The following is an 18,058-nucleotide window of genomic DNA, read 5'->3' as shown; positions in this document are numbered from 1 at the left end:
CCAACAATAAACTGAACGATAATATGAACAATAAACTGAACAATAAATCAATAACCAGCAACAATACCAACAATAAAATAATTCAACAATACCAAGTTACCAACATTACCTGACAAACAGCAAGTAGCAACAATGCATCAATAAATAGCAATTGGTAAACATTACCTGAATCGGTGGCTTGGGCTCCATATTGACTTGAATCGGTGGCTGGGTGGGAGACTAGGAGGTGCTGTGTTGAACTGTTGATCATGGCCAGAACCCAGAAACGCTGCTGGGTGGTGGCGTTTCACTGGCGTGGTGCTGTGCTGACCTGTTGGGTCAGTGGTGGTGGCATGGTACTGGCCTGATGGGTCAGTGGGTGCTGGCCTGTTGTGCGAGCTGGCTGTGGCTGCCTGACTGGAGCTTTGTGTTCGTGGTGCACTGGTGGTGGGGATCTCTGCTCTGTCTGCGAAGAGGAAGGCTTCGGCGTTGGGACTTGGGAGGAAGGCTTCAAGGTGGTGGGAGGAACGTGGGTGCCGCCGGCCTCGAGACTCAAGGACATGGGTGGCTGGGTGTGCAGAGGGCGAGATTGTGAGAAGAGAGAGCTAGGTTAGGTTTCGATTGGGGGTTAGGGATGCGCAGCAATAGCACTCGTTTGGGGATCGGGGTGGGGGCCTGGGGGTGGGGTTGGTATTTTTTAGGCTTTTTTGCCAAACCGATTCGGTTCGGTTCGGTTTGGATTTTCATGGTCAGAACCGAAAACCAAATCGAACCGTAAAAAACAGCAAAACAAGTTTTTTATTTCATTTTTGGTTTTCGGTTATTTTGGTTTGGTTCATCGGTTTAGTTCGGTCCGAATCGGTTTTGAACACCCCTAGAAAGAGTGACGATGACACAAAATGAAGGTTAGATTCATGAATAATGTTTGTTTGTTGTGGTGAAAGTAAACCGTCACACTAAACCATAACAGTAAACCCTAAATGATAAATCCAAAACCCAAAAAATCTACTAATTTGTGAATTTCTTGTTGGGAAAGTACAGGGTAGCACTAATTCCAGAACATCATACCTGAATCTGATACTCGAAAACTCGAAACCGAAAAAACTTGAACCATAGTCCTAAAACCCGAAAACCGAGAACAATAAAGCCTATACCCTTAAAGCCTAAATTGCAGTTGATTTGTCTATTTCTCTAGGTGAGAGGACACCGTAACACTAATTCCTGAACCATGAACCATGAACCATGTAAGTTAAACCGTAAACTATAAATCCTAAATTTTAAACCGTAATTCATGATCTATAGTCCTTAAACGATAAACCGCAATCCAATAAACCGGTCAGTAGAATGGACTAAATCATAGTTGTAAGAATTGACGCGATGATTGAATCGGTCAAATAATTAGTTTACTGGTTTGTTGGTTTAACAGATAAGTTATTAGTTGAACCGATAGAATGGATCCTACGAAAGTAAAGAAATTAAAATAGTCACAAGTCTAAAATTACAATTTAAAATAGACATCACCACCAATATTTTAAAAATAATCAAGTTTTAACAAATTATAATAAATAAGTTATTATTCAGGGATCATGACATAAGTATATAAAATTGTAGTACATTTTTATAATAAAGAATTTATAATTTTATTTTAATGCTAAAGTAACAGTTTTTTATTCCAATAAGTGACTACCTAGTTTATATTTATTCCGTTATTATTACTGGAAAATACTATGCAATGAATATCGTTTAATCACAAAAAGAATAATGATGTCGTAATTAATATCATTATTTGATGTGTTTGTTTACATATGTGTAATGACATTTTTGTTAATAATTATGAATAATTAGGGGTGTACATAAAATAATTAAATTATAGTTAATTAATTAAAAAATCATAATCACATTTTGGTTAATCAATTTAATAAAATAATTTTAAAAATTATATCCACATTATTAAAAAATGGTTAATCAAAAGTCAAAACCAAATTATAAAAATCAATTTTTAACTAGCTTTTAAATTTTTTAACCGGTTAATAACTAATTTTATCATATAAAATTAATTTGGTTAATTAACCAAATAATAAACAGTCCTATGAATAATAAAAAAGCATGATTAATTTAAATACAAGTGAGTATGAAATAAAAATAATTTTTAACAAAACTATGGTATATTTTAACTGTATAAATAATAATTAACATATACAATAATAAAAAATAATACAGCTTAGTGGTAATTTAGGAAGCATCCAATAATAAAGAGGACTTATTTCAGGTCATGTCTTTAGTAATTTTGGAATTCTCCAATTTGGTTGAACTGATTTTTTACCGATTTTAAAAATAACATTCTGTAAATATTGTATCGAGAGTTGAATATTTTTGTTTGTAATTTAAATTTTGTGTATTTTTCAGGGTACTAGCTGGAGGATGATTTTCTTACGGATACTTAGAGATATACATTGGAAAAGAATTTTAAAAGCAGTTAATAAGAGGAAAAAAAAATTAAGAGTTCTATTTACGAAACAGATATAAAGAATATGAAGTTATTAGTTAGTTATTAAAGCTTGGCATGAGATAGTATATCGAAACTGTTTTAACATAGAATTCATCAAGAAAAATGTTGCAAGTGACAAAAAGAAATTTATTATAATTAAAAAATACACTATATCACTGGTCAACTTATAATTAATATATTAACACTCATTATGTCATTAGTGAATTCATCGGCACCTTCGCAAAGAAATAAAAAAAATATTTTTTTCACTTAACTAAACCAGCAACAACTATTTTGCCATCTCGTCTTCTACTTAACTGATTGAACTTAATTCACCTGTTTTTTCTTTGAGTGAAAACGAAGATTGGCCAATGTATTCCTTTCCTTAACAAAATTCACCAATTTTATTTTTTTTCACTAACTTAAAAACAGAAACTAACAGCCTATACACCATATTAGGTACAACAAAATTCTCAGCACAATTGTTAACATGAGAGTAAAAATCCTTTCCAGATTTTAATCACAGGAATTAAAAAAGAAAAAAATTTATGTCTATTATAATTTATATCTATTATAATATCAACAACAAATTAATATCTAATTATAACTCATTTACAAGCTTCATTATAATTTACATATATGGCCTGACCCTATGAAACAAAATTTTGGAATTACCATGTCCATGTGTCTACTGTCTTTGAAGTTACCCATGCTTAGTAGAGTGCAACAAGTCTTCAACTTTACAACAACTCTAATATTCAGAGGCAATCAAGCATAGAACATTTCTTTCTGAATAAACCAAGCAATTTACAATACAACACATGGAACTAATAGCTTAAATCAATTTTCATGGAGAACATGTGAACCATCAAAGTACATACTAAAAGATGACAAAAACCTATATGGGAATACCAGGAAGTGCCATCTCAATAATTATATATTCATTATCATGCCTACCATGCTAGCAGTACCCATAGTAATAAGACCTTTCAAAACCCAGCATCATCATACACATGTTAAAATTAAATTCTCTATAGTTGTCCATGTTTCAATTACAGTGCTTATTCCTTCAATTCTTTGCCTTTTCACTCATATTTTTCCTACAAAAAAAAATTACTCCTACAGTTTGATCCCACAATTAACGACTTCAACAGAAAAAAGATTGGTTATCTTAAGTTCTTAACTAATCTTACATCAACTATTCATTCACATATAAATAATGACATAACCAAGAACAAGAAATCAATTATGTTCGGAAAAAAATACTATGCTTATTATGTATTTCGACTCTAGCAAACCTAGAATGACATAAGCGAAAAAATTATTTTGATCTCATGAAGATGCGTTTGCTAATAATTTACGGAGAATAACTGAACATAAATGACAAGCAATGGCGGGGATAACGCCACTGACCAGGGTGAAGGGCCGGGGGACAATGACTCCACCGCTGCAATGAAGCAACTGGCGATTTGCGAACTAGGAAGCGAGCTTTACCACGACGAACACACGCAGATCCCAAGCTCCACCAGCAGCGACAGCGAGCAGACTGGAGGCGACGACCCTCGTAGATGGAGCTAGGTTTTTCTCTGTTGAGAGGAGAGGCGTGAGGTGAAGACCCAAGTTGCCTTTTTTTTCATCCATTGTTTTTTTTTTTTTTTGCGTCCACTTAAGCCCAAAACGCAAATGTCTCACCAACGGAACCCGGCGCACACAAACCCTGTTCTATTTCATGAAACCACCTCGGCTCACTCGGCCCACCCTTGAGCGCCCACACGGCCACACCTCGCTGAAAGCCTGCTCCAGCCGCACAAGGGAGACAACACGTGTCGACAGGAGACACAAGGAGATGGTATATCCGTAAATCTGTACAAAATTACATCTGTATAGTAGAGCGACCCTCTTTTTATATATGTAATTAAATTCTTGATATTTTATTTGTTATCTGTTCATACCCCAACCCAACGCTAGGGGCCAGGTCCAAGTAAGCTAAAAGGGTCCAATCCAAAGATTGGTCTTCGCTACCCACCGACCTCCTCAGAAGAGGTTGGATTCAGCACAGGCTCCATCCCAAAGAAGTCGAGCTCGAAGGATAGCTGGCAGATAACACTTATTCAAATAAGTAACTGTCCCTAAAATCTCTCAACTCACTTCCAGGAGCCATATCTCAACTACCCTAAGATAAAGGGACGGTTATCCACCCTGAAAAGTGGAACCACTCCAACAGTGGTTATTGGATCACCACTATAAATACACTGACACCCCTCAGATATCTCTAAGTTCCAATACTCTTAAAACCTGCTTAACCCCTTGCTGACTTAGGCATCAGAGTGTCTTTGCAGGTCCCACCCCTCATTCTTTCAAATACACAGCTCAGACGGCAACTCCCGAACGCCAACAAATCGGAGACCACCTTCTCATAATACTTGGGCCAATCCTTCAAGCCCAAACCACAAATTTCAGGTTACCTACATAACATTAGCACCGTTGCCGGGGACCTGAACGATCATCCAGTAATGGCGGACGACCAGCCTTCGGATGGGCACACTGCATCTGATTCAGAGCAAGAGCAGTTAGATGTAGCCAACAACGACAGGGCTATAGTATCCCTGCACGGAGCAGGTGCCTAGCACCACCAAGGCCCTTCTGGTGAAAAAGACCCCAGGGGGATTCCCTCCGAGGTGTACGGACCAGAAAAAAGGGAGCAGCCCCTCGCTGCCGACCTCATGGGATTACTCCACGGCCACCAGGGACGGCTGGAGCAGCTAGAACAAGAACTAGAGCGGCAACGAGAGGCAGAGAGGAACCTGAGAAGAGAGGCCGAGCACCGAAAAGAGCTTGAAGAAAAGCTCTTGAGGTTGGAATCCAATCTCCGAGGTCGAAATTCTCGTAGTGACCGAGAAGACTCTCCGTTGGGAGAGAAGACCCATTCAGTGAGGACATAATGAGGGCGAAAGTTTGAAGAAACTTCAAAAGCCCCGACATGGACCTATATGACGGGACTACTGATCCAAAGCATCACCTGAGCAATTTCAAAAGTCGGATGTACTTAGCCGACGCTTTTGATGCTACTCGCTGTAAGACCTTTCCAACAACCTTGACAAAGGCAGCGATGAAGTGGTTCGACAGCCTCCCCCCTCCCCCAGGCCGGGTACTAGTTTCGACGACCTCTCGCGAAAGTTTCTCATGCGATTTTCAATCCAGAAGGATAAAGTAAAGCACACACCGAGCCTCCTGGGAGTAAAACAGGAGGTCGGAGAACCTTTGAGGGATTACATGGAAATGTTCAACAAGGCGTGCCTAGAAATTCAAGACCTACCTACAGAAGCAGTGATCATGGGCCTAGTAAGTGGACTTCGAGAAGGCCCTTTCTCCCAGTCCATCTCCAAAAGGCACCCGACTTTCCTGAGTGATGTACAAGAAAGAGTTGAAAAGTACATCAACATGGAAGAAAACGCCAGGCTACGAGAGCCAAGCTGGCGATCTGGGCACTCTCACTCATCAAAAGAGAAGGAGAAAGAGTCCAAGAAAAAAGAAAAAGTCGGGACTGAAAGGCCTATGAGATATCACTCTTATACTCCCCTACGAGTTTCCCTAGTTGACGTCTACAGGAAAATTTGTCACACTGAAAGGCTACCGCCCCCTGGACCCATCAAGAACAAGAAAGGGGGAAGCCGTAGCGAGTACTGTGAGTACCACAAGCTATATGGTCACTCAAAAAATGATTGTTACGACCTGAAGAATGTGATAGAAAAGCTGGCCAGGGAAGGTCGGCTTGACAGATATCTCATGAAAAGGTCGGACCATCATGGCAAGAGGAAGCGAGATGAAGAGGACCGAAGAGATCCACTAGCACAGACCCCGAAAAGGCATACACATGATCTCAGGAGGGTTTGCTGGAGGAGGCCTCACAAAGTCATCTCGCAAGAGACACCTAAAGGAAGTCTACCAAGTCGGAAGCGAATCGCCCAACCTCCCAACCATCTCTTTCACCAAAGAAGATGGGCTGGGCATTGTTCCCGGACACGATGATCCAGTGGTGTTCACCATGATTCTTGTCAATCCCCGACCCAACGCTAGGGCCAGGTCCAAGTAAGGCAAAAAGGTCTAACCCAAAGATTGGTTTTCGCTACCCACCAACCTCCTCAGAAGAGGTCGGATTCAACACAGGCTCCATCCCAAAGAAGTCGGGCTCGAAGGATAGCTGGCAGATAACACTTATTCAAATAAGTAACTGTCCTTAAAATCTCTCAACCTACTTCCAGGAGCCATATCTCAACTACCATAAGATAAAGGGACGGTTATCCACCCTGAAAAGTGGAACCACTCCAACGGTGGTTATTGGATCACCACTATAAATACACTGACACCCCTCAGGTATCTCTAAGTTCCAATACTCTTAAAACCTGCTTAATCCCTTGCTGACTTAGGTATTGGAGTGTCTTTGCAGGTACCACCTCCCATTCCTTCAAACACACAGTTCGGACAGCGACTCCCGAACGCCAACAAGTCGGAGACCACCTCTCATAATACTTGGGCCAATCCTTCAAGTCCAAACTACCAATTTCAAGTTACTTATATAACATTGTCATTGTTGGTTCTCATAAAAAATTTAATTTTGCTCAGATTTTTTCTTTTTCTTTACTCTTTAATGTTATTGTCTATTAACTTAATCTTGCATGACAAATAGTTTCATGTAAAATCTAATTTTTATTGACCCAAAAGAATAAATTTTAGCATAAGATAAGTATAAAGAAAAACCTATACAAATTAAAAAAAGAAAAAAACTTTTCTGTGTGTCACACACTTATTAAATACCAATTCTATGACCAAATTGTAGGTCACACGCTTTTTTTTTTCTTATTTAATTTCTTCACCTATACTTCTAATAGATATAAAAATTTTAAGGTGCATAAAAAAATATTTTCAGTAAATTTAGTTGTTGTGGATCTAAGAAAAACTATCAATAAATTGAGTCTTATTTTTTTGGTAATCAAGTGTTAACATATCCGTGCAACGTACTACATAAACACATAATCATGCATCTGTCTTACAGTCTTGCTTAAGGTTTTAGAGTCAGGGTTGGCTTAGCTAACTGCATTTAGTTAGCCCAGCTTATACATTGAACTACAATTTAAGTATCTAACTAACCTTGTCTTATTAAGAATCTGAAGCAAATATATATGGGTTGATTTTTTTTTCTTTTTGCTAGTGTCTTTTCTATTAGCTCTGCTCTGGGCTTCATCTGATAGTTCTTTTTTTTTTCCTCTAAAAATAGTATATGTTGTTGCTAGTTACTATATTTTGGGCTATAGGATTTTCATTCTATGAGCGTCCAACTTAAAAATTAAGTTATACAAATTACAAAATAAACAAAGGGTCCATAGCTCAGTGGTAGAGCATTTGACTGCAGATCAAGAGGTCACCGGTTCGAACCCGGTTGGGCCCTTTAAAATTTAAATTTTCAGTAGCAAAAAAATTAAAATGTTTTCGGTATTAATTTTGTGCATTATAACTAATTTATAGTAAAAAAAACCAAAATTCATTTATAACTAATTGAAATTTTTTTTCTAATGGCCCAATAATTTATCTACAAATTAAACTCTAGGTACCATATATCATTACTAAAATAACCTTTTTCACATTTTATATTTTGAATCATCTTTCAACTATAATAATAATAATAATAATAATAATAATAATAATAATAATAATAATAATAATATTGTGCGTAAAAAATATTATTCCATAAATCTAACAAAATATGTGGTAAGAATTAAATATGGTTTTCTGTTATAAGTTAATTTGGACAATATTTAATTTAGAATTAATAATATTAATACGAGATTAAAAATTGTGATTAATTATTATAATATGATGGGGTTATATGCAAAGTGGCAGTGACTTTAATATACTAATTAATTAATTAATACATTTATTAAGGCTGATGAAATGTTGATTAAGGATGAGTATCATCCATTATCAAATTCATATTTATTCCAACGCGCCATTAACTACTTTAAATTTAAGTGACATGCATAAAATTAAAATTAAAATTCAAATAAATCATTCTAACCCAAAAAATAAAAATTTTTAAAATTTCAATTACTCACTGTATCTTTATTTCAATACTATTTAATTACTAGCAAATTAGATAATAACAAATTAAATAATTATTAATTAAATATTTTCCTTCACATTAACAACTAATCTACACATTTAGTAAATTACATTACCATAACTAACTATATGATAATTGAATTTATGCATATAAATTAACAATTAACCGAAAAATTTATGAAAAATTCCGTTAACGAATTACCTCATTAATATTTATTAAATGAATTAATAACTAAATTAATATTATCATGTAAAATAAATATTATGATAAAAATTAAATTTTCAAAATTTAAATCAAATTCTCAATCTTCCACTTTAAATTTCTTATCATTAAATCCTAAAATTCTAAACCCTCTAATCTTAAAATCAAAATCTTAAACCATCCATCTCTAAACTCTAAACAAAAAATAAAAATTATAATTTAATTTTTAATTATAAATTTTAAACCATCCAATTCTAAACTCTAACCAATTTAATTTTAAACCCTAAATCTTAAATCAAACAACACTAAATTTTAAATACTAAATTATTTTATTTATGAGTTTAAAATAAATAAATTAAAAAAAATTAAAAAGCTTATAATCCAATTTTAAAAAGCTTATATTAAAGTCACTGCCACTTTGCCCATCATATTATAATAATTAATCACAATTCTTCCTTTTAATCTCGTATTAATATTATTAATTTTAAATTAAATATTGTCCAAATTAACTTATAACAGAAAACCATATTTAATTCTTACCACATATGTTGTTAGATTTATGGGATAATTTTTTACGCACAATATTATTATTATTATTATTATTGAAAGATGATTTAAAATATAAAATGTGAAAAGATTATTTTGATAATGATATATGGTACGTCGAGTTTAATTTGTAGATAAATTATTAGACTATTACAAAAAAAAATTTATAATGAACAAAATTAATTAATCAAAATATCTAGCTATCACGTGTGGTAAGTCTCAATATAACCTGCAAAGGAGCTTTAAATTACAGAAAATATCTTCAATCACATTCTCTCTCTGGACACTAATCTCACAGTAGTGTTGACAACAAAAACAAAACATACAGATGTAGACCATGCAAAAGAACATTGGAAACAGATGAGAACGTTTTTATTCTAGAAAGAAAGAAACAAACATGTTACATTCTTGAGGGGATCTATATATTCCCCTTGATTCCTGATGAGATGTCCAATACCGATTTTAAGTATGACTTGGATACTGGGTTGACAACATTCTCTATCCCAGTTCCTATGACTTAGAATTTGTGTTAGTTGCATGGAGGGGTGAATTTAGATTATGTTATATCTTCATCAACTGATGTTATTCTCAACTATATCCATCATCTATTATTACAACTTACAACATAACCTAAGTACTTGTTGTGATGGATATAACTGAGAATAACATCAGTTGATGAAAATACAACATAACCTAAATTCACCACCTCATGCAACTAGCACAAATTCAACTAGCACAAATTCAAAGTTTAGTGACTCAAACTTGAATCTGTATTGACCATCTATACATCTCCTCGTCAGGAACTGGGATAGAGAATGTTGTCAGCCCAGTATCCAAGTCATACTTGAACTCGGTTTTGGCTCCGCCGACGGTGCACTTTAATGGCCGTTGGGAGCAGTATACACCAAATCTCCCACTTCCCCTCACTTAATAGTTGCTGCTGCTGGTGATCGGTTAGAACTCGGATCATTGGTCACTTCAGATGAAGCCTCACCACCATATAGTTCCATGTTGTTGTTCTCAGAAACTTTATGGATTTCAACTTGCTCCACAGCTCCTCCAGTGTTGAACATGTCCAGAAGTCCTATTGCTGCAAACGAGATACTCGAGGTAATTTCCTGTCCAATGATAATACAATGATCAGCAAAGTTTTAGACCAAAGAAATCAATTTGGTACATCATTGGATTAATGTTTCAGAGGCTTTACCTCCACAGGACAGAAATGGAACAGCTCATACTCCAGAACATTCAACGTCACCGGAACTGAAGCACCATTTGGTAGCCGAGTTATGTCACCTGAAAACACAGCAAGGTGTTTGTGCCTTGGCCCTCGAGGTATTTAGAGTGATGGTATCTGATTTGATTAATGAAGTGAAACTAGTACCTGATCTGTAAGCATAGGCAATAACATCGCCACGCCAACCAGCACCGGCGACTTGAGCTATGAGATCGACATCAGAGGCACTAACAAAGCTGGAGAGAGTTCCAGGAGATGCATCATGGATGCGGATTCTCTTCTCTACCTTACACCATCCAGCACCTTGGCAGTTAAATGCACCCACTACTCCAGAGTATTTGTTCAAGTTCCATATTTTGAGTAAGCTGGAATTAGCAATTCATTTAAATATTCAGCAAATTATGTCCAAATAACATTGAATTTAAAGAACATATATATGAATGCAGCTCTAGTGAAGTCAAAAAACCTAGTCCCATCTCTTGCCGGATCGGCGAAGAGGCAATCGAGGGTGGGCCTTCCGGGTAACTGAGCACGGAGAACTGAACCATCAGGGAGAACCAGCTTCTTAAGAAGATCAAAGTTGTGGTTGCCTGGCTTGTCACTGCAAAGAACCATCATAAATGAAATCTGGTCATTTCATTTCTAGGTATGTTATCTATCCGTTCTCAACTAACAACTTCACGTGAAAACAACTGAATTTTCTCCTATTGTTTACCTAACATAGATTGGACATCCACCAATTGCACGAGCTGCGGCGTGATACTCGGCTGCTGGATGTAAACTCTGGAATTGCAAAGAAACAAGGAGACAATCATAAAATTTGAAAGTTATCATTGAACTATTCACTTTAACTTACATGAAACATGTCCCAGTCTGGCTGCATGAATTCTCCAAGGAAAAGTGTGTTGTATGCTACAGATGAAACATGGATGGTATGAGAGGCCGGATCACGCGGGTAAAAATCATCCGACGCTCTCACAACAGCAGTCTGCTTAGAACTATAGAGGCTATCAGTGTTGTGACACATACAAGCAATGCATCCATTATCAGGAAAGTTTTGAGCAATTGAAGCCTCGAGTGCATGAAGATAGCTGCGTGTGAGCAAGACTCTGCCGCCGTGTCCAGCACCAAGGGTCTCAATGATGTTCTGAACATCAACCTTTACTCCATCTACTCCACATGACGCCAAGTAAGCATGGAGCTCATTGTAGAAATCGAAGACCTTCTTTGGGTGCACTAGACCAAGGCCATGGACAGCTAAGCTGTCCATGACAATGTCGGGTTGGTTCCCGAGTATGCCGGGAGACTGTACTGGATAGACCAATGCAGTTTCATAGTGCTCCATCCCTGCTGCTGATGGCTTCACTCCACCCCAATAACCAGCTAGAGCATGCCATACATAAACATTTCTGTCCCAAAATGAAAAAGTAGAACAAAGTAGTAATTCATAAGAGTTTGTTGCCTCAAAATTTCTTCATAGAATTTAATGATGCTAAGACATACTTCACGTTGTGATTTTTCTTTGCTTCATCTACAACATGCTTCAGGCCTGAGACTTGTTCATTGTTCTGTTCATTCCTCTTTTGGAATTTGGCATTTTCTTTAATACCAGTCAACCTAGTAGCAAACCTGCAATGGTTCAATAATTTCCAAGATCTCAATTGCATGTGATGTAAGCTGTAACAAAAACAATATAACTAATTACATCAAACAGAAATATTACTGTGCTCCTTCTTGTACGACGCAATCATCAGCTTCGTTTGGTTTATTACTTTCAATCTGTTGCCAACCGTCATCTATGATGAGGAACCGTGGCGGTGTACCTCCTTCTGATAGACTGCAATTACATTGAATAGATTTCAATGTTCAATTAATATTCAAACATCAGAAACAAACCAATATATGATACAAAATGCTCTCACTAACTACCTTTTCAGGCCTTCTTCAACACCCTCGGCATTAACATCAGTATAGAAAGCATCCCATGTACACCAGCCAAACCAGTCAACAAAAGATGGCAACTGCATAAAACCAACAAAAACAAAATTACAATATCCCTTAGATATTATTAACTTGTGATAATCATATCTCAACATAATAGTACATGGAAAATGATCTTACCCTTTTCTTCTCGCGATGAGAGAAAGTTTGCATGTGTTTTTCCACCGCCCTTGAATGAGAAAGTAGAACAAAAAGAGAATTAGTAGAACCATTGTTATCAAAATTCAAAGGTTTGAGAAAGGGTGGCACTTACTTCACAGCCTGATTGATAACTTCGAACGGGTTGGTTCCAGCATGGATGTAGACAAGGTTAATGCCTTGCCTGGTAACAACATCATTGTCTCCTGCAAAACCAAAATCACATACCAAAAGAAAAAGGGTCGTTTCGGTTTCTTTCGGATGCCATCCAATACATATATTCTCCAAAGCTATAAACTCCATTGGATAGTGTGATTGAGTGGTTTATCCAGCGCAAATCTTAGAAGTAATAAGCACAGGTTGTCCTCCCCATGACCTTCAACACTTGGCTGAGGGGGGATTGAACTGAATTCAACCATGACCTCCATAGCTATAAGCTAAGCTAAGCTAAGCTATGGAATTGTGGTAGCAGGGTTTCATGTAATATAAACCAAATAGTACTCACCACTCTCCAAACAGATCTCCAGCTCGTTATTGTCGTTGCCTTGCAGGACGGCACGGAATTGGCCTTCAAGGAGAGGAAGCATAACAGTGTAGATTGTTGCAGAATTGTCTTCGTCAATCTCACTGCCATTGCTCTCAATGAGCATAAATTGCGTCTCAAGAGGGACATCCCTTCCACATTTTCCCATCCTCTGGGTCATCCACCATAACTTGAACCGGAAACAACACATGAACCGTAATTCGCTGCACATAAAACCAATTTTTCGATAAAAATTACCAACATCAGATTCATGTTAGTCATCACAAAACCGCTACCTAAATAGCACAAAGAAATATTACTTAGCTTGTTCATGCCCCTAATTACAAGTTAATACTCATTACTCATCACGTGATGTATTAGTTCAAACTTTAGTAATGAAAAAGAATGATTCAATTAAAATGAAAAATTAAGAGTAGAAGAAGAGTACATACTTATATACTACTAGCTGTAACTAACTAATTTAATTATTAACTATTAATTTAATACACGTAAGTCTAATATGATGTGAACATTTTACACGCATTCTATTATATAGTTGTTGTCTTTTTCGGTCAGTAAAATGATCTAATTCTTGGTCTTTTTAAATCATAGTTATCCACAATAAAATAATTTTATTTTCTAAAAATATATAAAAATAGAGTTAAGCTCCAAATAGTCTCAGAATTGCCCCACCCACTAAAATAGTCTTGGAGATAAGTGCACAATATTAGTTCATAACATTATGATAAGTCACTCCATTAACATCATGTACTATTGCCAATCATATTGATATGATTGGTGTAGTTAGTAATAGATCACATAAAACAAAACTAATTAGGACTATAAGTTAGATATAAATGATCTCAAGATAGTAAGAAAACTCAGTTGGAAGAACATACTCTAGAACACCCATGGGAAAGACATGCAGGCTTTTATTATTGGAAGCAGTGGCACCAACAAATACACTGGTGCCAAGGCTATTGTCAGAACTCGGGACAAGTTGAATGTTGTTTGGCACTCCTCTCAGTATAGTCTTTCCATGAACAACTAAGTTGCCATCGTTAACACTAATCTCAGCTATCACCGTCATCTTTAAACACTTCGCCGCTGATCCATTACCACCATCATAATAACACACAAATTAATATATATTACAAAATAATTAAATTCAATATTTATAAACTATACATTACTATACTATGATATTATTATTAGTATTAATTAGTATTCAATAAATATAAGACCTAATGATGGTTGTTTATGGTGGTGACAAGGGATGGTAAAGGTTGAAAAGTTAGAGTCATTGCAACGTGGAAGGAAAAATTCAAGTTAGTGATTTTACTGATATAGCCTTTACCATCTTCATCTTCGTCATATTTAGAATATAAATGATGTGAAAATGAAATTTATGCAAAAATAATTTTTTAATTACATATAATATTTTACGAATTTTTATGAAAGTATAACCAACTTAAAATATAACAATAAACTTGGATTTAATGATTATCAATAAAAAAAATTCCAAGTGTAGAACTCATCCAATAAAACTTAAAAAATTCGAACTCACCCAAAAAAACTTAAAAAGTTCGAATCAGCGAATCAAAATTTATGTAAAAGATGAAAAATGAGATTGCAGCAACAAAATAACCTCACACAGAGAGATTACTACTGTGAATTGAGTCTTGTGAGTGAGACAGGTAGGGAGGAGTTTGAAGATCTTGGAGTTTTATACCAACTTTAGTGTTAAAGATCGAACAAGTTCTGGTTTATAGTGTTATCCAGATTGTGACGCGTGGTATTTTAAAAGAAAGTTAACAAAGCATGCAGAGTACACGTGGAGAAGCCTGGAGAGTACACCTGGGTACGTGTGATTGTGACGTCTGGAGTGTTTTCTTCGAACTGAATTATGGAAAACTTCATCGTTGTGTTTTCGTTAAGATATAAATTTTGTACTCAGTATCCAATGTTAAATTGTTAATAAATAAAATAATTAAGATTTTTAAGTAGTATGGCAACTTGATAATTAAATTTATGAATAAAATTTTTTTCTCTTTAAAAAAATACTTTAATATGATAATATATATTTAATTTTGGAACTAATAATTTTTTTTATTAATAATTTTTTTGTATTTTTAATATGATAATATCCATATATGTAAAAATAAATTATTTTAGATGTCATATCCAAATAATTTAGATACTACAATTCAACATAGATTAATTTTTATGATCATTAAAAAATTTGTTAGAATATTACAGTAATTTTCATAAACTATTAAAAAATTTTGTGTTAATTATTATTCATCTTTTTCTCTGGTTTGAAATAAAAAAAATTAATAAAACAAATTAAATTTTTATTAAGTTAGCATCTTCAAATATAAATTCTGTTAATTAATATTTTTTTAATATGTAATACATTTGTTGAAAATTTTGGAAAAATAGTGTACTTTTATGTTTCTTCAACCAAAATTCATCTTAATTCTGACCATATTTATTTGTCACAATTTTTTTTAAATGTTATTGATTACAAATAAAAAAAAGTAAAAAAATTATATTTCTGTAAAAGTATTCATTTGCTTACTTAAAATAAAATAATAATAAAAAAGTGAAATTTATATTTTTGTAAAAGTATAAGTTACTTACATGTACAGTAAAAATGGCGTAAAAAATAGTTAGACAAGTTCTATCTAAAAATTGATACTGTTATTATTATTTGTCAACTTGAAGTAAAATATTAAAAATTATAGTTAGCATCGGATTTGTTTGTATGTGCAGATAAAATTAGTCTAAAAATATATACGGTTTAAATCAAAAATAAAAAAATTGAAAGAATTTTATATTTCTACAAAAGTATCAGCTATTAGGTTGTTTACATATGCAATGTAAAAAAAAAAAAACAAAAAATAAAAAACAGTTGAGTAAACCCTACTTCAGAACTAATATTATTACTATTATTCATCAACTTCTTGAAGAAAAAATGTTCGAAATTATAATTAACAGCAAATACAAATAAAATTGATCTAAGAAAGTATACTACTTAAGATTAGAAACTAAAAAAATAAAAAAATATATATTCTTGTAAAAATATTTTCTTTTTTACGTGTACAATGAAAATTGCACAGATAATAATTGGATAAGTCTTGTTATGGAACTAATACTATTTTTATTATTATTAATCAATTTGAAAAATAATGTTAGAGATTATAGTTAACAATAAATGCAAATAAAATTAATACAAGAAAGTATATTATCTAGGATTAAAAGCAAAAAAAATTGAGAAGAATTTATATTTTTATGAAAGGATAATTTGCAATCAATTTGCTTAGACGTGCATGGTAGAAATAGTACAGTACTGTTATTCCTCAACTTTAAAAAAATATTTAAAACTATAGCTAATTATAGAAAGAGCGCTGCTAGGGAACCAAAAGGGTATTAGCCAAAAATCAGCCAAAATATTTTTGGTGAATCCAAAATTTCTACGAATTAATATATATGGATGTTTTTTAAATTATTTAAGATTGAAAAATATAGAGTATTTACTATATAAAATAATAGTATATTTTTTCAATTTAAAAAGTATTTCATTGTACTTCATCGAATACTTCATATATAAATAATTTTTAAATTACAACCTATAAAAAAATACATATCCAATGTCTTTAAAAATCTTAATAAAAAATAAAATATCAGAAGAAGATAATTTAAAATCAACTAATAATTACAGTATAATATCATCTAAAATATTCTTTCCACTTTCAAAAGACAAATTAACATTATATTGTCTCTACATTTAGAAGTCAGAACTACTTGAATGATCATGTGATTGTACTAATTTTCTTACACTTTCAACCATTCATATATTTTAAATTATCTTAATTGTATAAAAACGTGCAAGACCAAATTTTCAGTGTAGTACATTGACTCACCAAAAATACTTCTTATTCTTTAATCTATTATATTGTATTATATTATATATATTAGATTTTTCTCTTATAAATAAATAAATATATTATATAGTCACTATCTTATCGCCTTATTTGTTGCTAATAACATGCTACATTTATGTGACAAATACTTCTTCTTCACAACATAAGAAATAATGTAAATAATGAATTAGCTTTTTTTTAATATATGTTAAAAAAAGTATCAACATTATTTTATCACCAATAGTTAATATATATTAAGTTTTTGTTCAGTCGATGCCTTTAAGTATGAATTTTGTTAATCGGTGTTTTTTTTAATATGTAAAACATTTGCTAAAAATTTAAAAAAAAATAATACTTTATGTCTGTTTTAATTCATTTTAATTCTGACTATATTTATATTGTCACACAATTTTTAAAATATTATTGACTGTAAATTAAAAAAGTAAAAGAAATTTATATTTTTATGAAAGTATTAATTTACTTACATATGTAATGTGAAAATGATATAAAATACAATTAGCTAAGTGTTATCTCAAAACTAATACTAGTTAACTTTGAAAAAAAATTCAAAATTACAGTTAACAAATCTAAAAAGGTGTACTATTTAAGAAAAAAAAAAAGAGAAATTTATATTTCTATAAAAGTATCAGGTTATTTTTATGTGCAATAAAAATGGCGCAAAAAAATAATTAGATAAATCCTACATTAAAACTAATACTACCATTATTATTTGTCAACTTAGTTATAGTTAACAAATAAAATCAGTCTAAGAATATATATTATTTAGGATTAGAAACAAAAATATCAGGTATCAGGTATCAGGTATCAGGATGTTTACATGTCCAATGTAAAAATGCCCTTTTTTATTTTACATATTGAGAAGAAGATGGAGCATGACACG

The 18,058-nt window shown here is 33.4% G+C and overlaps 2 protein-coding genes and 1 non-coding gene across 4 annotated transcripts; 2 read left to right on the top strand and 1 right to left on the bottom strand.

The window, feature by feature from the left end:
- Positions 1-7,841: 7,841 nt before the first annotated feature.
- TRNAC-GCA (transfer RNA cysteine (anticodon GCA)) lies at positions 7,842-7,913 on the top strand. Its single transcript has one exon. It is a non-coding gene; the product is annotated as a tRNA-Cys (tRNA).
- Positions 7,914-9,783: 1,870 nt separating this feature from the next.
- On the top strand, positions 9,784-12,138 carry LOC112755299 (uncharacterized). 2 transcript variants are annotated; one of them, XM_072219736.1, is made up of 5 exons: positions 9,784-10,442; positions 10,548-10,667; positions 10,734-10,929; positions 11,016-11,215; positions 11,294-12,138. In XM_072219736.1, exons 1-4 carry the CDS (start codon positions 10,364-10,366, stop codon positions 11,092-11,094), a joined length of 474 nt encoding a protein of 157 aa, XP_072075837.1. In that variant the 5' UTR covers positions 9,784-10,363; the 3' UTR covers positions 11,095-11,215; positions 11,294-12,138. The 2 variants fall into 2 exon arrangements, 1 of the variants encoding a protein (XP_072075837.1); XR_011873764.1 differs by having other exon boundaries at positions 10,531-10,929.
- Positions 11,293-14,336, bottom strand: LOC112755298 (probable galactinol--sucrose galactosyltransferase 2). Its single transcript, XM_072219737.1, has 8 exons — positions 14,131-14,336; positions 13,214-13,455; positions 12,824-12,914; positions 12,691-12,739; positions 12,499-12,590; positions 12,293-12,406; positions 12,073-12,198; positions 11,293-11,978 (listed from the first exon to the last, which is right to left on the bottom strand). The coding sequence occupies exons 1-8, from the start codon at positions 14,319-14,321 to the stop codon at positions 11,417-11,419; spliced, it is 1,467 nt and encodes a 488-aa protein (XP_072075838.1). The 5' UTR covers positions 14,322-14,336; the 3' UTR covers positions 11,293-11,416.
- Positions 14,337-18,058: the final 3,722 nt, after the last annotated feature.

This window comes from Arachis hypogaea, chromosome 16 (genome assembly GCF_003086295.3).
Source record: "Arachis hypogaea cultivar Tifrunner chromosome 16, arahy.Tifrunner.gnm2.J5K5, whole genome shotgun sequence".
Lineage (NCBI taxonomy): Eukaryota > Viridiplantae > Streptophyta > Magnoliopsida > Fabales > Fabaceae > Arachis > Arachis hypogaea.
This window is presented reverse-complemented; position numbering and strand designations above follow the sequence as displayed.